The sequence below is a fragment of the Urocitellus parryii genome, chromosome 1 (genome assembly GCF_045843805.1).
Source record: "Urocitellus parryii isolate mUroPar1 chromosome 1, mUroPar1.hap1, whole genome shotgun sequence".
In the NCBI taxonomy this organism is placed as follows: Eukaryota; Metazoa; Chordata; class Mammalia; order Rodentia; family Sciuridae; genus Urocitellus; species Urocitellus parryii.
This window is the reverse complement of record NC_135531.1, coordinates 280,984,535-281,007,684: the sequence shown is the minus strand read 5'-3', so window position 1 is coordinate 281,007,684 and position 23,150 is coordinate 280,984,535. Positions and strand designations below refer to the sequence as shown.

The 23,150-nt window shown below is 60.8% G+C and overlaps 1 protein-coding gene across 1 annotated transcript in view; it reads right to left on the bottom strand.

Moving 5' to 3' along the window:
• Positions 1 to 370: 370 nt before the first annotated feature.
• Mlph (melanophilin) overlaps positions 371 to 23,150 on the bottom strand; it is a 43,892-nt gene continuing 21,112 nt past the window's right edge. Inside the window, exons 5-15 of the mRNA XM_077795269.1 lie at positions 20,245 to 20,348; positions 19,455 to 19,601; positions 17,962 to 18,166; positions 16,056 to 16,195; positions 7,953 to 8,138; positions 7,550 to 7,687; positions 6,041 to 6,133; positions 5,085 to 5,162; positions 4,137 to 4,188; positions 2,427 to 2,527; positions 371 to 397 (exon numbers count right to left, since the gene is read on the bottom strand). Coding sequence (XP_077651395.1) covers positions 371 to 397; positions 2,427 to 2,527; positions 4,137 to 4,188; positions 5,085 to 5,162; positions 6,041 to 6,133; positions 7,550 to 7,687; positions 7,953 to 8,138; positions 16,056 to 16,195; positions 17,962 to 18,166; positions 19,455 to 19,601; positions 20,245 to 20,348 — 1,271 coding nt within the window. The remainder of the gene's footprint in view (positions 398 to 2,426; positions 2,528 to 4,136; positions 4,189 to 5,084; positions 5,163 to 6,040; positions 6,134 to 7,549; positions 7,688 to 7,952; positions 8,139 to 16,055; positions 16,196 to 17,961; positions 18,167 to 19,454; positions 19,602 to 20,244; positions 20,349 to 23,150) is intronic.

Genomic DNA, 23,150 nt, shown 5'->3' with positions numbered 1-23,150 from the left:
GACACGTGTCCTCTGCCCTTGCTCCATGCACTCAGGAACACGCGTCTGGCCGCGGCCCTCACTGGATGGCCTGTCCCCTGCTCCGTTCACGAAAGCAGCACCATAAGCCAAGAGGGAAACGGACAGGGTGGCGTGGAAAAGGGCTTCCGGGTGTCCTTCCAGGTGGACGGCCTTGTCCTGGAGGACAGTCACATCCTCTCTGCTGTGAATCACGGGTCAGAGGCTGCCTTGACCCGTGTTTCTTCTCATTTCTCTCTGTGGGTGGGACTGTGTGCAGCAGGAAGCCCAGAGCCCGTGGAGGACACAGCGGCTGTGTGGAGGCCCAGGGGGCTTGCCTTGCTGCTCTGTCCTGGGCCCAGGGCCCTTCCTGTCAGGGCTGGTGGGCCATCACGGGTTTCTGAAGAGCACAAACACACATGCACACGTGAGTATGTACGCAGACTCCCAGGCACTAGTATGCACACAGCAGCACACAGGCACACGCACAGGCAAGTGACAGGTCTGCAGGCACACGCAGAGGCAAGTGACAGGTTCTCAGGCACATGCACAGGCAAGTGACAGGTCCTCAGGCACGCGCACAGGCAAGTGGCAGGTCCTCAGGCACGCACACAGGCAAGTGACAGGTTCGCAGGCATGTGCAGAGAAACATGAATACAGTGCACTGTCTTGGACGTTCAGGGATGTGCACGGGCACGTTCCTGGGCGTGCCTACAGGTGCCCACACTGGGTATGCGCACACACTCAGGCTACACATGAGCACGCCCACCCAGGGAGGGTCATACCGTCCTGCCTCATCAGGCTGCCCTTGACCAGCTTGGCACGTCTCTGCTGTTTGTGGTTTCTGCCTCTGTCCCCTCCTGCCATCACTTTGGGAAAGGGATTTGAAATATGCCCTGAAAGTTACCTCACTTGGTGGCATTTTATGCAGAAGTCTGCAGAACTCAAGCTAAAGGCCCGAGCAGAGTTCTCTGGAGGAGCAGAGAAAAGCCCTGGCTGCGGCATGCACGCCTGAGCCCCTCGGGCACACTGGTTAGGAATGGAGCAGGCGTAGGAGCTACAATGGTGGCATTCAGCTAAGTGCCCACTGGGCAGGCTCTGAGTCCAGTCCACGGGCCGGCCTCAGGGCAGCTCTGACTGGCACACTGAGACCAGCCATGGAGCACAGCACCTGCCACGGGCCGCAGGCAGAGGACCTCCCAGGCAGGACACCTCCCCCAGCAGACACGGCAGGTTCAGCCTCATTTTCAAGAACTGCTCTGAGAGTTCCCAGGCAGCTTTTTGAAAGAAGAGCAACAGGAGCTCCGTCTTCCCTGGATGGCTCCTTCCTCCTGCCCCTTCCTCTCCCCTTCCTTCCTCAGGTGCTGGGGACCGAACCCAGGGCCTCGAGCATCACCAGGCAAGGGCTCTGCCTTTGAGCTGCTCCCCCAGTCCCCTTGGGCACTTCTGGAAAGACCGGGTCAGGGGACCCGCTCTCAAGCCCTTGTAACTGGTGTCAAGTTGAAGTGGCTGTGGGGGGTGAGTGGTGGCCAGCAGGCTGAGCTGCTGAGACGTGGGCAGGAGCTGAGGGCAGCCGGGTGCCGTGGCCTGGACCTGACATGTCCCCAGGTTTACACACTGGAGCATGGTCCCATGTGGCAGTGGCGAGGTGGTGCCTTTAGGAGGTGGGGCTGGTGGGAGCTCCTTAGGTCATTAAGGGGGTTCCTGGGCCCTGCTCAGTTCTCATGAGAGCAGGTGGTTCTAAAGGCCTGAGCCCGACTCTCGAGAGTTCCTTGGTGTCATCTGGTGAGCCCTCTTCCTGACACGTGCACATCTGGGGTTCAGGGGGAGCCCAGGAAGCGAACACCCCATAAGTCTGGGAATAGCCTTCGACCCCAACACCTGACACCTGATTCGGCTGAGGAGACCCTGTGGCACTGGGTGGGCCCCAGGGTCCCCCAGGAAGGACCCCACCACCTCATAGCGGGCCTTCCTGGAGCAGAGCCTGCCCCTTTCTCTCCCTCTTTCTTTCCCCCCTCCCTCTCCCTCCTCCAGGGACACAGTGGTCACTCCGTGACATGCCTGTTGGAGCGTTTCTTCCTCAGGACACTGCATCTTTAAGAAATGTCTCCAATTTCCTTTTGCAGATTTTACCTTTTGTTCTGGTTTTCTTAATACTGGGGATTGAACCCAGGGGTGCTCTGCCGCAGAGCTGCACCCCCAGCCTTTTTATTTTTTGAGACAGGGTCTTGCTAAGTTGCTGAGGCTGACCTTGAACTTGTGATCCTCCTGCCTCAGCCTCCTGCGTGGCTGGGATTACAGGTGGGCACCCTGCTCTCTGTTTTGATTTTATCAGTTCATTCCAATTTCCCTGTCTCTGAAGACTTCATACTAACGTGTCAATCTGGCAAGACTTTTAAATCTCCTCAGACAGTGAGAGAAGAACTTACCGCGAAGAGGTGGTTGGCCGTGCCTTTCCTCCCGTTGGGGTTTCTCTGGGTCAGAGAGCCGCGGTACGTGGATTTCCGATCAAAAGACTCATCGTCCTTGCCTTTGGGGAAAACAGAAAAGGGGAAGCATTTGGTGAATCACAAACCCACCCTGAACAAGGGCTCTGCCACCTGAGAAAATTCAAAAGTACCCAAAGTGGACACAGCTCCTGGGAAGTTCCACAGCGTGAAACATTTTTAATGAAGCATTTTGGCAGTTGTGCAAATCAACAGTCGAGATGTTTCCTCTCTGCTCTGGAGCCAGCACTGACCCCAACCTGGCTGGGGCCCCAGGAGTGCTTGTATGGGTCCTGGTCCTCCTTTCCCTTTCTATCTGTGACGGGCAGCAGGCCTGTGAGGTCCTGGGACTCTGACCTCAGGGCAGGGGTCTCTGCTCAGGGCCACAGTGTGGAGCTGGGCCCTGGCCTCGATCCCAGCCAGCATTTGCTTTGGGGGGGGCAGAGCCAGCCTCGTGAACTCCTGCATGTCAGGGGGGCACCTGCTGACCCGAGCAGGTGTCCATGAGGGCAGAGCAGGCCAGGACACAGGGCTCCCTGGAGCCAACTGCGGGCATCTCTTCTGGACGTCGTGTTCGGGGACATGCCCACAGCAGGCCCTCTCTGTCTCCTGCCTAGAGCTGGTGTCCCAGCACGGCTGAGTGCTCTGGAACCCATGAGGCCCCACGAGAGGCCTTAACAGACCACGGTTGTCCCCTCACAAAGCCAGTCACAGAGAGACTCCAGGGGAGTCCCTGTTCTCCTGCGGCAAGCATGGGCCTCCATTTGGATGTCCGTCCATGGGACAGGCTGGACACTCACCTCGAAGGTCAGCCTGCAGCACTCCAGGGGCCCCAGTGGTAGCTCCTGGGAGTCACCTCCCTGCCAAAGTCCCCCTGGCTGGTGGCCCTGAGACAGGGGGCCTCAGGCCCTCTCTGGATTGAGCTAGCTGTGCTAGGAGCTCAGACCGAGGGAGCTGTGCAGAGGCCATGTGACCACGGCGTGGGTGGGATGCGGCAGATGTGCCAGTGCTGGGGGGCAGGGGTGGGGGGTGGAGGCCATGCTCTCAGGGGCCCTGTGGACTCCAGGAGCGCTGTCCCCTATGAAGGAGAGTGTATCAGGGCCCCACAGGAGGCTGGCTGGGCTCCCAAGTGTGGGCAGACCCCCAGGGCTGCGCTGGGCAGTCCTACTTTGGGCAGCAGCAGGGGAGCCAAGGGCTGTTGGGGAGCTGAGGAGGGGCCTGGGGAGCCCTGTGTGCGAGGAGCTTGGCTGTGGCCGAGTGTGGCCTCCAACCTCGGGGGAGCCGCCCGCTTCTGTGAGCTGCGGCTAGGCTTTGAGGTGCGTGGAGCACCCGCCTGGCAGGCACAGAAGGCCCCAGGCCCCACCCCATCCGTCCAGGACAAAGCTAATGTCCTTGGCTCCATGAGAGTTCAAGGAGGGCCAAATGCCGCCCGCACAGAGGCACCAGAGGCCCTGTCACCACCCACGGCACCTCCGCCAGCTCCCGGCAGTGGTTCCTGCCACCTGGGACACCAGGGCAGTGGGCCTGAGTGGCAGAGCAGCATCGGGCACAAGACTGTGCCACAGGTTTCAGAGAAGCACACCCAGCCCGACTGGCCACTCCCTCCCCTGAGCCGGTCCCAGGCCACGAGAGGCCACGGTGAGGCCCTCTTACCTGCAGATCTGAGGGAAGAGCCCCTCCTGGGAAGGCAGGACGCCCCTGTCACCTGGAAGAAAGAGAGCGGCTGTGGGCGTCACCGCGTGATGGGCAGGGACTCTGCCAGCTAGTTTGGGATTTAATGCTCTCTGGATTGTGACTTCACCAAGTCAGCTGTCTTCTGTGCCGTGGCGGTATCTGAACTTCTGTCGTCAGAGAGCATGTCCCGTGGGTCAAGCACCGAATGCCCGACTCCAGGAGACACTCAGTTCTCAGCAGTGGTGGAAAGACCACAGGGAACAGCCCCGAGGACCTGGACTCGACCTCTGTGAACCTCAGTCTCCTCCTCTGTAAAGTGGGGCCGTGGATATTTAACTGTGCCTGACACATCTCCCGGCTCCCCGTGGCTGCTGGTCCCACACCCTCTCTCCCTCTTTCCAGAGGGCTGCCTCTGTTCAATGTACTAAGAAATCCAGTCTCCACCTTCCTAGGGGTGAAGAGAGAGCCCCGTGGCCTCCTTCCCCAGGGTCCAGGCCCCCACATTCCGGGACACTTCCTGGGTGTTCAGGAAGAAGGTCGTGAGTCCCCTGGAACCCCCAGAGCCTGGGCAGGGAGGGGCACCCCCTGGCTCCTGGCTGGTGGGTGCGGAGGGACCCAGGCTCCTGTCATCCCACTCAGGATACCTGCAGGGGAGGCCTGTGTCCACGAAGCTCCTTGAAGGACTGAGCCAGAGTCCACATGGGGTTTGCTCGATGTCACAGGCTGGACTCTGTCCCCCTGTGGCCTCTTCTCCACTGCCCAACTGGGTGTCCCCAACAAACACTCCTACACAAATCCTGCCCGTGGGCGCCTGGGAGGAGCTGCCCGCGGAGCTGTTCCTGGGTGCATAGGAGCCCCTCACCCCATACTCTGCAGCGGTTCCTGAGCCCTTGCCCTGTCCAGCCCCGGTGGGGGTCAGAGACGCACCTTGCCCTGGTTCCCAGGGTCTGCACTCGGGTCCTCTGGACTCCTGCCAAGTTTCCCAGCAACTCGAGGAAGAAATATCTGAAGGGCAAGGAAGAAACTTCAGGCTGTTAGGGCCCCGCTAAGCAGCAGGCCACGGGCAAGAGGTGGGGCGGCCAGTCGGACGAGGCGGGATGCTCTCTGTGCTTGGTCAAGAATGTGGGGAGAGCCCTTCTGTCCCCACACACACGGCTCCATGTTTCTGGGGTGAGTGCTGCTGGACTTAGTAATTAAAATCTGGACGCCCAGCTAACTCGCAATTCAAGATCAGCAGCGAAGGATCTCGGTAAGAAGCGTGTCCCGAGTCTCGTGGGATAGGTTTGCCCTTAAACATTTCTTGCAGAGCTCCCTGGGCATCCTGCACGGACCTGGAAACCCCCTTGGGAGTTCCTTTAAAAGCATCTTTCATCCTTGTGCCAAATTTCCTCCCCAGCAGAGTTTTGTAGGAAGCCTCCTAACTGGGCTGGGAGGAGGGTGCTGGGTTCAGATCCTGAGAGAGGGCAGATCCCTTCACCCCCATCTCCCCACCCATCTTAAAATGGGCATTCATCAAACTCTCCAACTCAAGGTCTTGTCATCTAGGCTTCTAGTTTTTTTTGTTTTTTTTTTCCAGGGGAACTGGGGATTGAACTCAGGGGCACTCGACCACTGAGCCCTATCCCCAGCCCTATTTTGTTTTTTATTTAGAGACAGGGTCTCTCTGAGTTGCTTAGCATCTTGCTTTTGCTGAGACTGGATTTGAACCTGTGATCCTCCTGCCTCAGCCTCCCAAGCTGCTGGGGGCCCTGCATAAGGGAGAATAACAGAAAACGTGAAAACAGCCTCAGCTGGAGGCCAACACAGGGCCTGGCTGTTCAGCACAGACTGGCTGAAGGAGGAGGCGGCACTGTGCTCCCGGGAGGCCTGGACCCTCCACTCACCGGCAGGTTCGACCTCCTCCGGGGCTTTCCCGACGGTTTCACAGTGAGCCCCGCGGCCCTCAGGGCTGCGATCCTGGCCTCGATGTCCGACACCTGGACAAGAGCAGACAGACGACTAGACGGCCAGAAAGGCACCACTGGGATGCCCCCTCCCAGAGTCACGGTCAGAGAGAGCAGCTGTCCCCAGCTCATAGGTAGAAACCACCCTGGTGGCCTCCCCTGGAGACTGGCGTCCACTCAAACGCACAGCCTGAGGGCCCCTGGTGGGTGTGGGAGGCGCGCTCTTGTGGGGCACCCAGGCCGTGGAGAGGCTCTGTGGGTTTCCTGGGGTGTTTCAGGAGGCCTGGCTCCCGCAGGCATGGGCACACTCGGGTACGGGCAGCTCTGGCCTAGGCAGATGTGACACTAGACGTCCCTGCCCTCCCGGGCCTCCCTCCGACAGACAGCAAGCTGTCACCCCGGGCCATTCAGAGTCCCCCAGTGTCCCCCCAGGTTTAACTCTCTTGCCTCTTTTCCTTTTTAGGGGTGGGGTCAAACCCAGGGCCTGTGAGAGTGACCTTGGGCTCTGGCCCCGAGCTTCGCCCAGCCCCTCCCTGCAGTCTGCTCTGTGGCCTCCAGGCCTCTGCCGTCCACCTGCCTCCCTGCCCCTCATCGCTGCTTTGGTTTGGGTTTTGGGCTGATCCCTGAACGTGCCCCTCTCAACCCCGGCTGGGCCCTGGCACACGCCGTCCCTGGCACATGCCGTTCCTGCTGCGTGGACTCCCGCCTCCTCCGGGCGTCCCTCCCTGGCCTCCACTCAGAGCCCTGCTCTAGGCACTCTGTGGGCTCAGCCTTGCTTGATGTCTTCATAGCTCTATGTCCTCCCACCAGAGACATGGGTTCCACGAAGGCCCTGCTGGCTGTGTCCCCGGGCCTGTCACACACCTGCCACATTCTAGGAGGGACTTAATGGCCGCACAGTCCTGACCCCACCCCGTTCCTGCCCCGTGATTGGGCTGGGGGACAGCTTGTCTTCCTCAGGTGCTTGCTGAAGGGCCAGGGCCACAGGCTGTCCCTGGGGTCTGGGTGGAGGGCTCCGGGGGAGGGGAGGGCAGTGCCCACCTGCCCAGGGCTGTCCCTGGGGGCTCTTGTGTTGGCTCTGGCCTTTGGCCTGTATACCAGGTATGTCCCTCACCTCAAGCTCTGCAGCCACAGTTCAGCCCCAGGTGGCCCTGAGCTGAGGCCCATCCGGCGCCCGGCTGTCCTAACTTCTCAGCTTGTGTCCAGCCCACGTACAGGAAGGGAGCTGTGGGCATCCACATGGTTCCCCGGGGCTGAAAGCCCCGCCTGCCCATCCCCCAGGCCTAGGCCAGGGACAGGGGTGGGTGGGAGACCTTATTCTGCCTTCCCCAGCGGGCAGGGTCTCCAGTAGCCTCTGGGTGGACTGCCGGGGTCTCCGAGCCCACAGGTTGGCCCCAGCCCCTGGGTCCCTGTCTGTCTGGGAAGCTGCACTCCCTGCAGGTGGACTACCTCACTTTCAGTGTGCTGAACTTGGGCAGCTGTCATGGCCACTCTGTCCTCCAGCTCCGACAGCTCCTCATCCGTCGTCCAGCTGGGCTTCACGGGGCCCCCGGGGTCCTTTTCCTGGGCATCGGTGGCTGTGCACACCTAGGAAGAGAAGGGCTGGGCTGGCTTCCATCAGGAGTGACCACAGGACCCTGTTTTCTCTGAACTCCCCGGGTGCGGTGGTCTGCAGGTCCCAAGAATGGGTCACTCCATTCTGCTCTTATCAAGGGCCTTTGGTGACCCTCCATGGTTGGCTGCCTGACCTGGGGAGAGCCCATGGCTTAGTCACACACCACTGGCCAGCAGGGACTGTCCACCATGCTCCTGCCTCTGCTGTACCCTACAGAGACTGCTGGGGAGGCCTCACCTCTGGGCCCGGCCTGGGGAGGGCCCTGTTGGGGGTGGCCACATCCAGCTGGGTCTCTTCTTCCCTGACCTGCTCCTCCTCGGACGAGGTGCCCTGGTCACTGATGTTTCTGGTCAGGTCCTCCAGCTTCCTCCTCAGGGCCTCCTCCTCTCTGTCGGCGTCTGCGCCTGCTCCGGCAGCCTGACCCTGACGGAACAGGCAAGTGGCGCTCAGTGGCCTGGGAGCTGGGCTGGCCCAACACGCCCAGGCCCCTGCTGGAGCTGAGGTCCCTTCTCTAGGGAACCTGTCCCCAGGCCTGAGGTGACACCATGACCCATGGCCATTCAAGATTTGCCATTTTCTCTTCCCTCCCTTCCCTTAAACGCTTTTTTTAAATTGAGGCAAAACATTTATGAAATTTACCATCTTAACCATTTTAAGTCTGTGGCTCTGTGTCACCAATGCCTTCCCACCACTGTGCAGCCATCTAGGTCACCTGCCCACAGGTCCCTAATCTTCCCTGAGACTGTCCCCATCAACACGAGCTCCGCAGCCCTCCCCCGCCCTCCCCCGGCCCCAGCAGCCACCACTGCCCTCCCTGTGCCTGAGGACCTGGCCCCCGCAGCGCCTCCTGGAGGTCCCCATGAGCGGCTTGACCTCCAGTCTGGCGGACCCCACTTGCACCGCGTCCTGCAGGCGCTCCCTGGTGGAGCTGTGCCTTCTGGTTTGGGGCTGACCTGCTCGGGCCAGATGGGAGCTTTCCCCTCTGCCTCCCACAGGGGCCCAGGCCTGCCATTTCCCCAGCCCTGGAGCTGAGCCACTAGCCATCACCACTGCCCTGGGCTGTTCACACCTTGCAGCGGGGCTGAGGCTGGGGAGGGAGCCAGGCCCGGGTTCTCCCCGTCTCCGGTGTTGACTGAGACACGCAGGCCGTGAATCCCAGGGCCCTCATCCTGGGCTGCTGGGCTCTGTCCTGGACTTGCTTGCCCACAAGAACCTTCAGGTCTCCCATATGGTGAGTCTGTGAGGTCCAGGGACAGGCGGAGGCGCTGTGCCACACTCCCATGTCACCTCTCAGTAGAAAACAGGCTCCCAGACTCCCCAGGGGCTGCCGCGGACAGTGAGGCTGTGAGTTTCAGGAGACCGGGAGGGGGCTGTGGTTGGAGACCCGGCAGTGGGGTGTCCTTTCAGGGCAGGCCCCGTCCTTCACAAGGGACCCTGCTTGAATTCAGAGGCAGGGAGGCTGGCCAGCCCAGGGAACCCGTTTCCTCAACTTAGACGTCATTTCTAGAATCCAGAATGTCTCTGAATGCTGGGTGGGTTGGCGAGAAGCTCGGAGCTCACCCAAGCACCCGTGGGCCAGTCTGGATCTAGACCTCAGTTATTTCTCTGCAGCCTGAAATGCTTTTCAACGCTGGCAATTTCAGCCTTGACTTTATAAGTGGCATTAGGACTGTAACTGGAGTTGGCCCATGAAGAGGCTGGAAGGGAGAACTAACACTGACTGTGCCCTGCCCAGGGCTGCCTGGCGCTCACTTGGTGGATCTGAGCTTTTTCCATGGGTGGGAGGCAGGGGCTAGGAGTCCTGAGTATCTTTGCCCGCTCACTCTCAGGGAAGAGGTCCAGTCCAGGGCCTGCGCTCTCTCCACGCCGGCTGGGGACCCCTTCACGGCTATTTGTGGAGCGCCTCCTCTGTGCCCCGCTGCTCCTGGTCACACAAAGGCAGTGCTGATGTGTGAGCGCGAAGGAGTGTGTGCGCCCCTGGTGCCTCATCTGAGGCAGTGGGGCCTCCGGCAGGTTCTGCTGCTGCTGAGCGTGAGCGTCCCAGGGAGGGGTCCACGTGTCCGTTCCAAGAAGGTATCCGAGTTATGAGATAAAGGTACACAAATGGCAAAACTGTCTCAATGATCTTTGACAGTGAACATGACCTCACACTCGGTGAGGTGACTGGAATGTGCCTCCGTCTTCATAGAGGGCCACTGCGTCCTTTAAGGTTTGCTCAGGCGGAAGCTCCGGGAGTCGCCCTGGACCCCCCTTGTTCTCATCCAACACCCATTCCTGTTGGCTCTGCCTGCCCGAGGCATCCGCTGCCCTGCACGAGGCATCCGCTGCCCTGCACGAGGCATCCGCTGTCCTGAACGAGGGATCCACTGCCCTGCACGAGGCATCTGCTGCCCTGCACGGGGATCCGCTGCCCTGCACGAGGCATCTGCTGCCCTGCACGGGGATCCGCTGTCCTGCACGGGGATCCGCTGCCCTGCACGAGGGATCCGCTGCCCTGCACGAGGGATCTGCTGTCCTGCACGGGGGATCCGCTGCCCTGCACGAGGGATCTGCTGCCCTGCACGGGGATCCGCTGTCCTGCTGGGTTCCACTGCACCTTCTCTTGCCTATTAACCCCAGCCTCCTACCTGGGCTGCCTGTTTCCACCTGGCACCCCAGTCTGTTCACAGACCTGGCGAGATCCCTCAGCTGGCTCTCCTGTGCCCAAACCTCCCCTCTCTCCAGAGTCACAGGCAGAGGCTGGAAGATGGCCTTGGAGTCCAAACCGTCCTTTACCTCAGCTCTCGTGGTCTGCTCTGCGATGGCTTCAGAGCTTACATCCTAGGAATTCAGTCCCAGGTGGTGTTGGAGGTGGGGCCTCTGGGAGGGAATTAGGATCAGAAGGGGTCACGGGGGCTCCCCAGACGGCACTGGTGACTTAGTAAGAAGAGAGCCTGAGCTGGCATGTTTCTCTGCCCAGCTGTGTGAGCCACCTGCCATGAAAGGAGGAGGTGAGGAGGCCGTCCCCAGTGCCCGCGCCCTGCTCTGGGGTGCTCCAGCCCAGGACCTCGGGGAACACAGCTCTTTATATCATCAGTTTTGAGTCTGTTTTGAGAGCAACAGAAAATGGACCAAGAGGCCTCTCTGCCCAGCCTCACCCCATCCCAGTCCCCTTCCTCGGGCTGCTCTCTGTGGCCAGAGCACTCTGTGCCGATGGCCGCCCAGCGGCCTCGAGCCTCCTCTGACGGGGGGCAGCCCCACCTCTTGGCGGGGTGCCTCCACACTCCACTCAGGATGGCACCCTGCTCCAGTCTCTCTGGCCTTGCTCTGCTTCTCTCTGGCCTCCTCGGCACCTGGCCCTCGGTTCCCCGTTGGGTTGCTTATTTCCTCCGCACACTGGGCAGGAGCCAGGGCCCGGCCTACAGCAGCTCCCCAAAGTCGCGGCTCTCTCTAGGTCTCAGGTTCACACACCCCGTCAGTGGCAGGGCCGCCCGGACAGAGTGCCTTCCTCCCCTCGCTCACTCCCCACCCCACCCGCCCACCCACATTTCCACGGCTTTGCCCCCAGGAGACTCTCAGCACTTCCTCCTCACTGCCTCCCTCCTTCAGGAGTGAGTCACTGAGCGCCCCAAGGAGGGACAGGCCTCTCCACCAGGAAGCTGTCCCGGCGCCCGTGCCCCAGGCAGCATCGATCCCTCCTGGCCCACTCTCCTGGGCAGCAGAGGATGTTGCTCACGACCATTTGATTTTCTGTTTGAACGGAGCCTATTAAGACAGATGGAGAAGCCTCACTGCCGGGGCCTCACAGGGACACCAGGAGCTGATTAGATGGCACTGTGGCCTGTCTTGTCTGGGTCTCTTCCATGATTCCCCGTTCTGAGGAGGCTCAGGAGCCCAGTCTCCTCAGAGAACATGTAGGAGAGGACCTGGTGACAGGTGGCCTGCAAGCTCTGCTGGGTCCTCTCAGACAGAACAAGACTTTTTTTCAGGCTACAGGGAATGAGCAGCTTCAGGCCCATGAGCAAGGGCAGGCCGCTGGTGGAGGGGGACATCCATGGATACCCAGGAGAGGCAGGTGTCGCGTCCACCTTGTCTCCACAGAAGCCGAGGTACACACGGGCCTCCGACCTCCGCACACACCCAGGCGCACAGTGCACCGCCTGACGCACCTGACAGGATATGGTCAGGGTGACCGTCACATCCTCGTCAGCTAGGGATTTCCAGGTGTGAGCACCAGAAGTCCCTTGTCCCCCTCAGGTCCCCTGCAAGCCAGGACGTCAGTCACCTGCGTCCAGCACCCTCATGGTGCTCCGGGGCCTGCTCCCCCAGTGTCAGAACCTCCCTGGCTGTCAGGGGTCCTGGGCCCAAGGGGCCCAGCAGGGAGGTCCTGTGAGCCATGGGGAGCAGGCCCCTCTGCCGCCCTGGCCTCATCCACGACATCAGGTCCACCTGGCCCTGCCCAGGGATTTGTGTGAGGAGGAGGACAAAATGAGGAGGCACCTACCAGAGTGGAGCAAGAGAGGCCTCCTGCAGGCCACGGGAATGGGTGGACCGAGGGACCATAGTCCTGGGTCAGCAGGAGGAGGAAGGAGTTGAGCAAGAAGAGGGCCGAGGAGGTGAGGGACAGATGGACAGTGTCCATCCAGGAGGCAGAGCTGGAGCCTGAGGGTACCTGGGCCAGCTTGGCTCCTCATCTCTAAACTCAGGAGGGAAACGTCTATCCTGACGGAGCCCAGACCAAGACAGGTGTGCAGCTGCAACGTGGGGTGCTGCCAGGGGGGCACCGAGGCCTGAAGGGTGGCCTGAGCCCACCCACTCTGCACCTGCGCCGCCCCCTCAGACACCGGATCCCAGGCTCTCCTGCACGCCTGCCTTAGGCAAGGCTGCGCTCGGTTACTGCTGTACCGTTGCCTAGGGGTTAAAGGTGTCCCCCAAAGCCCATGTGCACTGCAGGGTACATAGAGAGGTGGGTGGGTCCTCAGAGGTGCCCTGTCAGACTTCCCAGTCCCAGAACCGTGAGCTGACAAGTGTCTGCCCAGTTCACCTCACAGTCTGCTGTATTCTGTTAGAGGGGCACAGATAGGCTGCTGCGCATGCACGCTGAGACGTGCCCCTGCTTGTGGCCTGGCCCCAGGGGCTGCGGGAACGAGTGAGTCCAGGGCAGTTCTCCCCTGGCTCTGCCTCCCAGCTGCCCTCTGAGAAGGCTGTGGGTCTTCTGAGCTCTCTCACAGCTGAGTGCAGGGCACGGGGAGTGGGCCTGGACGGGGCGGGTGACCTCACACGGGTAGTCTGTGCACACGTGGGTTCAAGGCTGAGTTGTAGACCTCAGGCAGAGCCCTCCCTCAACCTGGGGGCTGCGGGCTGTCCTGCTGGCCCAGCCCCACACTGTGCCCTGGGCTGGGGGCGGCACAACCGTGTTCTCCAGGTGGCCAGCAGGTGCTCCATAGCCAACACTCACTCAGCTGGAGGATCGGGGCCAGCCAGCCCACTCCCAGCAGCAGGACCCTGTGCCCACCACCTCCGAGCCCTGAACTCCCAGGAGAGGGAGGGAAAGCCGAGGCTGCCCACCCCAAGGCCTGGGAAGGTCACCAGAGACGCAGGGAAGTGACCAAGCCCGGCAAACGAGGAAGCCACACTGAGGGCTCTGACATGTCATTACTGCCCACAGCTATCGTCACCACTGACACAGGAAGGTGTGAATCAAGCAGGACACAGTGACCAAACCAAAGCCATTAGCTAGCAAGAGCCCTGGGTCACTCGCTGGCCAGCAGTGACTCCAGGTGACATGGCAAAATGACCAAAAGCCCCACTTCCTTATTCTTGAGTCACCAGACCCTGAGTCACCCGAAGTCTATTAGCTCCCAGATGGAGAAGGGAAAATCAATTTTCTTTGGCTGCCGCAGGCAGAGGCGCCGCCCCTGCATTATCTCACTCGAGCCGGGCTTTCAAAGGGAAGTGGCACAGGACACGCGCATTGCTGGGAGGTGATGAGTCTCATCTCCACGGCACCGAGGGCTTTGAGTGGGAGAGGTGCAGACGCGGGAAACGTCCAGGCCGGGGTGTGCGCTGGCTGCGGCCCTCGCCTGCCTGAGTGCCGCTGCACGCAGAGACCAGCGCGGCCGCCGTCAGCGTCTGTAGGGCGGCGATCAATACCCGCGGGAGCGGCTGGGTAGATGGCTTTGTCTCCACACACGTGGCACCAGAGCACGCCTGCTGAGCACCCCTGGAGGAGGGCGGGTGGCTGGACTGGGGAGGTGACTAGCTGGGGAGGCCAGTGCCGGAAGGTCAGCGGGGGTGAGGGGCTTGGTGCTGCCTTCCGACAGGACCCTGGCTGCGGCCAGACTCTCCCAGCTAGGAGGGGGCTTCCCTCTGGTATCCAAAGCCTCTGGCTGCCTTCTAGATAATCCCAGGGCACGGTGGCTTCTTGGGCTCTCACAAGGAACTTCAACACATCTCCTTTGGCCTTTTGCCAAAATGGCAGAAGGAAGAATAAGCAGCTTAATTCTCCATGTTGATAATAAGGGAAGAGCTGGGGGTGGTGGGCACACTTGTAATCCTAGGGACTTAGGAGGCCGAGGCAGGAGGAACTCAAGTTGGAGGCTAGCCTCGGCAACTTAGTGAGGCCCTGTCTCAAAATAAAATAAAATGGACTGCGGGTGTAGAGCACCCTGTGGTGAGGGAAATCTGTCCCTTTCCTTCCTCTGCATTTTCTTTCAGGATTTCTTTCTCTTTCCTTTTCAAGTGTTTGTAAGTCTTCATCAAGGGCTAAAAGCCTCAGCCAGCCTAGCTCAGGACCCAGGAGCCTCCTTTCTGAAATGCACACAACAGGACAGCCTCCAGGACAGCCTCCCTGTGTCAGTTTGCAGAACTAGCTCCTGCCTAAAGACAGAATTGGGTTTCTTTTCCAGGTACACCAGCACAGGTGGCCTTCTCCTTCCCTCTATGACAAAGTTAGGGCAGCCTGTGTGACCAGAGGCTCTGTCCGGTCCTGTCCCTGAGGACTGCTGACTGCTTATCCTGAGGGCATGGAGGACAGGGGAGCTTGGGTTGGGTCCGGGCGGGACCCCTCCCAGCCTCCCTCCCAGCCTCTCCCATTGCCTGGGTGTCATGGATTCTGGTTTTATATTTATTCAATAATAAACCTTTTCTTTTTCTTGTGGAGAGGTGTTCTGGGAAAATATTTTTGGGTTTTAAAAAACTGTGCGGAGACAGCATCCCACCGGGTGGGGCTCCAGACCCTGCCTGGGCTCCAGGTGTGGGTCTGCCTGGTGCCTAGATGTGGGTGCACGGGAGTCCTGGCAGGAACCCCTGGGGCTCCAACTTGCATGCGACAGAACCCACAGATGCAGTTCAGACGTGCACCACAGACAGACCTGGGGTCAAGGGGAGCCCTGGTGGCCCCGCTGATGCTTTCATGGAGAAACTGAGTCAATGTCTGCAACAGGGCGGGCAGGGCATGGACGGCGCTCCATGTCCTCTCCCCTCCCATGCAGCCCTCTGGGGGCTCCTCCACGGGGCCTCTTGTGCTCTCCTGATTGTGTCCTCCAGAAAGTGGCAACCATGAATGCAGAAGCCCAGGCGGCCGCGGCCAAGTGGACCACTGAAACACCTTGGTGGCTCTGGGCCGGTGCATGTCTGTGAGTCCTGGTTCAGGAACCCTGGTCTGAGGGTGGGTGGGCTCAGAGGGCTTTCTCTGGGGTCCTGCAGAGACCTCCCCAAGGCAGGCTGGGGGCTCCCCACTGAAGGGCACACTATTGGCCAGCAGGGGTTTAGGCCATGCCTTCATGCGCAGACTGAGGGACATCAGGGAGGGCAAGTGTTGTAGCAACAGTAAGTACGAGGAACAGATACGGAGAAGGGTTCCAGAGATACCGCTGCAAACGAGGAGCAGCGGAGCACTCCCCAGGAGGGACCCTTCGACCGCAGAGCTGCCAGACCCACTTCCTCACAGGCTGAATGGCAGGGCACCCTGTGGACCCGCTTGTGCGTCCAGCTGAGGGTGGACACGTGGGCTGCTCCCCAGTTCAGCCACGCATCATGGCCCACACTCGGGGGCACAGATGCCTCTGAGTCCCTGTTTTCCATTCTTTTGGGGGCACACCCGGAACTGGAGTGCTGGACCTCAGGACAGCTATCTCTTTATTTTACTTTATTGATTTATTTTAGGAACTGCCATAATAACACGGTTAGCTTTATCTTATGTGAATTCACTTCAATAAAAAAGGCATTTGATGCTGTATCTGCACGAAACAGGTGATTTCACTTTGCAAGTAAGTACTGAAGGGTCAGTTCCTCTAAAATGGCGCGTGTGAAGCGCACGCCTCTACACTCGAAAGCCTGGATTCTGTCAAGCCCCGGTACCTGGCTCTGAGCTGCCGTCTGCCCTCTCCGTCTGCTGTGCTGGGCGGCCGCCGCGGTGGCCCAGATGCTGTTTTCGTCAGAACTGTCCACGCTGGCCAGGTACAGCGAGGGCGGCTGCCCGTTCCGGCTGGGCTTCATCCCTTGGAGAGAGAGAGGGTTTGGACTACTCGGAGGGAAAGCTCAGAGTCGACACACGTGCTCTGTCCCGATGAAGAAGAACCAGAGACCAAAGTGAAGCCATGACTAGGCTCCTCTGCTGTTCTGGGTGGGGACTCTGACGTCACAGGGAGAAGGGCGGAATCCGTAGCCCCCCCCCCCCTCAGGTCCTCAGGGAACAAGAGCCCCTGCCCAGAGCTTGGGGGGCAGAGCTTTCAGGTTTGAAAGCAAATTTAACATGACCCCCAATCCTAAACCTCACCCCACCCCACCTGTGTGGAGGGCAGCGGGCTGGGAGGTGTCCACAGTGGGGTGACTTTAGGATGCCTGCCCAGCGACGTGGCCCTGCGCTGTTTTCCTTCAACCCAGGATCCACAGGCCTTCCCGGTCCTGCCCCACAGTGTGGCTGCAGATGCTTATCTCTGGGCTCCAGGGGGAGGTAATGTTGCTATCACCACGTCCTGACCAGAATGTGCTCTCCACGCCCCCAGCTGGCACCACACACAGCAACACGGGCAAGTCACACGGAGGCTACTGTGTACCTGCTCACTCCCCAGAGCCCAGGGCACCTGCCCGGCTCTGCCCCTGACTCGCAGGGGCCATGCTGCACTGTGGGTTCTGCCCACCCCGAGCAGGCATGGAGACCCTGTGCAGAGGCACACAGCTAACCCGGCCTGTCCGCCTGGCCCTGGGGTTGAGATCACCGAGTGTGGTTCAAGCTGCTACATTTGTGGCAACCTGTTATGCAGCAGGGGTGGACAGAGACGGCCATCTCATTCGCTCTGTGGGGCTAGACCAGTGTCTTTTCTCTAATGAGGACGCTGAGGCCGGAGGGTGGACTTTCATGGCAGAGCACACCGGGTCCATCTCTCCGCAGCCCTCCAGCCCGTGCCGCTCCATTAAGAGACAGCAGGCCGAGCTCTGGAGCGCCCCCCTCTGCCAGCTCCCTGGAAGACACCCCTCCTCATCCGAGAGACGCTGGAAAGCACAAAGCGTGGGCGCCTGGTGAAGGGCTGGCCCAGGCTCGCGCCCAGAGGGCCCCCTGCAGGGCGCCTTCTTCCGTGTCCCACCTCGGCCCCTTGCCTGCCTGCCTCCTCCATGTGCCAGGTGACCTGAGGGGTTCATTCGTTCATTGTTTGGGGACAGGGAGTGCAGCCCCACCTTCCAAAGCCCCCGAAGCTAGTCGGTGTGACAGGCTTCCCGCTCCCAGCTGCTCGCAGTCCGGGGCGCTGCCTCTGATCTCATTTGCTCTGACTCACGGGGTGTCTGAACTCCTGAACCCGGCATGCTCCCTGGGGCCCAGGAAGGCAGAGATTTCATTTAGAAGCCACACTGTCTTGACAAAATTAAACGGAACAAATTCAGGGTCCCTGATTGTAACCAGGGGCGCCCAGACAGGACCCACTCCATCCATAGCCAAGTGCAGCCTCAGGCCTGGTGGAGCTGGCCTGGCAACCGGGTGACCGTGGCCACTCTGTGAAACCTGCATGTCCCTACCCCAGCCAGCAGCGTGAGTCAGGCATGGTCAGCCCCTCTGCCGGTGTTTTAGGTGCCACAGGGAAGCACCCAGCCCAGGGAGAGCCGGGGTCCTCGGTGCTGGCCAGGCAGCACATGCGGGTCAATCGCGTGGGACAAGGGGCTCTCTTGAATCACCCAGTGTGTGTGTACTCATCCAGTGGACAGGGGAGGTGCTCAGCCACCCCTGGCCCACCCAGAGCCCATCTGGAAGACCCTGGACAACAGCACCCACCGGGCACAGCAGCAGGCCCCAGGGCCATCTTGCAGGAGTCCCCAGGCAGGCACGGTTCAGCAAGGGCATCCTGTCCAGGAGGTGGGGGGCTGTCTGGATGCTCTTCTGCATGGGGGTGGCACCGGGAGGTCCTAGCATGAGCCTCTTCCAGGACGGCATCCTCCTGGGAAGTGGCACCCTCGGAGCAGGGCTCTCCTGAGAGGAACTGAGGACAGGGGCCGTCAGCCTCCGCAGCTCCTAGGAACTGGGTCCTTCCAGCCCAAGTCCTGAGGGCCCAGGCCTCACGTGACTGACGGACCCTAGACATCCACCTGCTCTGCTGACTGCCAAGGACCCTGCCCATTTGCTGCCTGTTCTGGACTGTGTGCCTGCAGAGCTGGGGTTCCCAGTGATACCCGGGAAGCCCACGGGTCTGGTGCTGCCCGGGGGGTCGGGCTCACCCCAAGGCCACCAAGTGGGAATCTCGGCTTATTTTGGGGGTGTGTGTTGCTACTGCCTCTACTTTGATAACCCTTCAAGGGTCATCCTTGGATGGGGACAGAACTTCCTGAGCTTTCCAACAGAGGGGTCTCTGTACTGGGCCACTGTCCCCAGGGAGACAAGGTGTCAAGGGCCTCTGGAAGCGACATACCACAGCTCCTTTGTGGCCTGAGTGTTGGTGGGTGGTAGGAAGGAAGCAGTGGCCAGGCCCTGGAGGTCCCTGGAAGTACAGACACCAGGCCCAACCTGCAGCAGGAGCAGGACCCTGGGCCCAAAGTCCAAATGGGCACTTGCATCTGGGGCCCTGCCCTGGTGTCCCCTCCTCCCAACAGTGGGCAGACGGTCCTGCCCAGCCCTGGCTGGCACTGCTGAGTCTGGAGGACACTGGTAGCTGGAGTTTGGGCCTCTGGGAAGCTGGACTTGTCTCTGGGCTTTGTCCTGGCTCTTGTGCCCACAGATACCCTCACTGCTAATGGGGCATCTCAGAAGTGCCATCCACAATCTCCAGCCCTGGAAATGCCCTGTAAGGCAGAAATGGTCACCCCTCTTCCTGAGGAGGGGACAAGGCCTCAGAGTGGTGTCCAGGGTCAAGGCCTCACAGCTGATGAGCAGAGTGACCCCGAATCCTGGTTCACCTGGTGGCCTCTGTGTGCACCCTTTTCATTCCCAAGACTGGCCCTCCTTGGGCAATGACGTCTACGGTCTCCTACTGTGAGATGGAGACTCCGGCACAATTTCAGGCCCTGTCTGGCTCCAGGCAGATGCCACTCTGTCCTGCCCTCCTGAGATCCTGGGCACTGACCCCCATGACCTGACCTGCCTGGCCCACCTCTCCAGGCTCTCCAGAAGGCCCAGTCCTGGGGGGGTCTGATGTATCTTTATTTCCTGTCCCCACTGTTCCCTGGATGGAGAACCTGGTACGACCCATGGCTATTCAACACTTCCCAGAGCACCCCTCCACTGGAGCCCAAGCAAATGCTGCCCAGTTCCCAGGAGGGGCAGAGCCTGCTGACCTGCAGGGCTGCTGTGGCCACAGGGACCGAGGGCGGGCTCGGGGGCTGACAGCAGGCCTGGGAGGCAGGATCCAAGTCCAAGTCCTGGGAGGCAGGGTCCAAGTCTTCCTCAAAGTCCACGTCACGGAAGGAGAGGAGGCGCTTTTTCTTTGCAGGTGTGAAATGAGCAAGACTCAACTGTGGTCAGCTTGACAGACAAGACCAGACCCAGCCCTCTCTGCCTTGGGGCATGGAGCTCCTCAGTGGGCACATCTATCTCTGGTGCTAGGAACAAACCTGCGGAGCCCCATGTGGCTGGGGGCCCATACTGAGCCCCACAGCACCACCCTTAGACACCTGGGGCTGCAAGTCCAACCCCAGCCTGCCTGCCCAGCCCCCTCCTCCAACCCGAGCCCAGGGCCTAACTGCTGTGTCTACCACCAAAAATAAGTTAAGAAATAGGTAAAACCAGAAGCCAACACCAACAAAGACAAGGCTCAGGTTGGTGATAAAAGCCAAACTGTCCCGGAGGAGAACCTGCCCGGTCTTCTCTGAGACAGGAAGGCAGCCTGCTGGCAACCCCGCTGTGCCCACCACTGTCCCCGCTCTGGCCCCACTCTGGGCCTGCCATCAGGCTCTCCCAGCCCACAGCTCTCTGGGGTCCTGGATGCCCTTGGCAGGGATGGGGTTCTTCATGCTCAGCTGTAGGAGCTGGGGAACCAGAAGGTACCACACTTTCAGGAATCGCAGCCTGGGGTCAGGGAGGGGGGCGGCAGGGTGCCTGGGGAGGGTGGGTGCTGGGAGGACTCACTCTGTTGCCAAGGGGCTGGGCCTGGGCCTCTGGGCCGGGGTCTCCATCCTCATCTGTCTGCTCGCTGTCTCCACTCCTCTCTCCCGCGCTGGGCTCAGGCCCACCTGCAACAGAGCCCTGCGTGACTCCACTGGAGGGGCCGGCTAGAGGGGCACACCTGTCCAGCCCCCACCCACCTACCACCCATCCCCTCCCCTCCCTCCCTCCTCTCCCTCCTCTCTTCCTCCCTCCTTCCCTCCCCCTCCCCTTCTCCTCCCCCACCAATCCATTCCTTCACTGGGAAATGCCCAGGCAGGGCCTTCTGCTTCCTTCCAAGACCCATTCAGACCTCAGCTAGGAGCTGGCCTGCCGCACAGCAGACGACCCCACTCTGCATCAGCTTCACCAGTGGCTTCTGGCCACATCTTCAGGCGTTCACCCTTCACTACTGACCCCTTCTTGGTCAGTCTGAAGTCCCTGGGGTTGTGATGGGTGAACAAGGCTGATGACACCTCTGCATCTAGTCTCATCATTGCATATCAGCGCAGCTGGGGGAGGTAAGGCTCCGCCTCAGCATGCCCCTCTTCACCCTGAGCACCCAGGCCTGGCCTCCCCGGCTCAGCCTCCGTCTTCTCCTGTTTCCAGTTCACATCAGCCTGGTCAGTGTTCCATTGCCTTAGACCACGGCAGAGAGCGATGCAGTGAGTAACCCCCAGGGCACTGGAGCTGGAAAGCTGGTGGGTCGCCACCTTCCAGGGTCTGGGGCCACAGAGGGCACAGCTGGCCTCAGGTAGCTTGTGGCCTCTGGGCCCCAGCCAGGTCTTGCTGTCCCTGGACACCCAACCCGATTACCCTCCCCTTGGTCTCTGTGTCTGAGGGGTCTCAGGTGTGAGAAAGCAGGGGTCTCAGGTTTGTGTAAGCAGGAAATTTTGGTGCACTGGAGGGTCCCTGTCAGCTGAAAAGGGGAGGAACCCCTCCGTTCTGCTCTGCGACGCAGGACTGGCCCCCGCAAACCTCAGTGGTCTCTGCGGCCGATGAAGAGGGAGCAGGCACGTGCCGCTTCCTGTGGCTTCCCGCCCCAGGGCCCTTCACCCTGACGGCGGGTCCAGCTTCATGGCCCGTGAGACAGGAGCACTAGCCTGCAGTGTCCCCTCCTCGGGGGACTGGCTGCCACCTCTGTGGCCTCCTCTGAGCTCTTTTTCTATTCATCAGTGTCTGCCCTTTGCTCCCCAGCCTAGGGAGGGCTGATGGTGTTCCCCATGGGCGCCTCATCGTGCACCCACCTGTCCACCCAGCTAGTGCTGCTCATGCTCCTTGATGAGGGACACAGCAGTTGAAAGCTCTGACCTCAGCCTTGGCCTGCTCTGGCTTCTCAGCTGTGTCCCGACCCTACAGTGACCCTGTCTATGGGTTTGTGAAGTCGGTCCAGGTGCCTGGTCCTGTCGAGGCCAGTGGTGCCCTGCTGCCTATGGAGGGACATCAGGGAAGATACTAGCAGGGGACAGGGAACCCCCCCACCTGTCCGCCTCAGTGGACCGTGAGACACAGGCCTAGTGGGAGGAGGGGTGGGGCGGCAGCCTGGCTCACTCTTTGCTGAAATCTTTTAATCTACAGACTAAAACTGCCGAGTTTCAAAGGGGCCTGCTGCCCGTGCCTGGGCTCTGACAGCCTGCGCTCACGAGTGCAGCAGAGGCCCCGAGAGCAAAGGCAGAAGGCAGGCCCGGTCCTTGTTTCTGTTCCAGGTCACTGACTTGACGGAGACTCCCCCAAGCCTCCAGGAGCAGACACAGGGGCAGGGGGTCCCCGCAGTGGGGGGCTTGGGCAAGGCCCACACGGGCTTGGAGGGGGAGCCGGCTGCCGCCCACCTCAAGTGACGCACCGGGCCTTCAGGACCTGTTTAGTTATGGCTCCAGTGTCTCTGCACTAGGGGAGAGGGTTTGAGCCGCGTTAAGGATCTGAGCACCACCCTGAAGCAACCCGAGCATTCCCCGTTCCCGACAGAGCAGGCGGCCGAGGTCCTTTTCTTTCCCACATTCAGACTTTTCCCACGCTCAGCCCACCGCTCCCGTGTGGAAGACCAGGAAACAGGCCTTACCCTGAAGGTGGACAAGACACCACAGCCCACCCACCTGCTGGACAAGGTCTGAGCCATGCTCTGCGGGGTCAGACTCCAGAATTCTAACTTTTTCTTTAAGTTGAATACTTTTTTTTTAAAGGCACAACTCCTCCAGCCACCCCTCTTCCTGGTGTGGTCCAGCAGGTAAACGCAGCCCAGGCGGGCACCACTCTGGGAGGAGTGTGAGGAGGCCTGAGACCTGCATCTGCAGGGCGGAGGGCAACCCTGGGAATCCCGCTGCAGGGGCCTGCTGTTTCTTGCTGCCCCACAGCGCCACCTCCTGGCCCCCGGAAATCAGCATTCCAGGTCTCCGGGCTTCTCCAGTGGCTGTGGGCCCTTTGGCACAGAGACTCCCGGGGGCTTTGTAGCAAGGCTTCTCTGCTGCTAGGTGCGTCACCTTTGTCCTCAAGCCTGTGCAGGGGCTGCCCTACTGGAGAGGACACCTCACTGGGCACAGGATGTGGGATTTGCTGTGCGCTAGCCGGAGACTGAGATGGCAGCAGCCACCAAGGACAGGTGGCTGCACTCCAGGGCTGACCACTCTCACAGGTGAGCTTTCCCTGGGTGGCCTCTCTGTCCCAGAAGAAAGGACAGGCTGAGATGCCTCAGAGATACTCGTGCCAGGCCCAGCCTGAGCTCAGATCCGCTGAGGGCTGGATGTCTGGCTTCTGTTTCTCCCTGTCAATGGGGGCTTTAGGGGACAGGCGCAGACAAGGCACCTCTGCAGAGGGAGGCCTACAGGAGAGGCCTGGGCGGGGGCCAAGTAAGGACACCCCGACCGAGAAGCCCAGCATCTACTCTGGATGTGCAG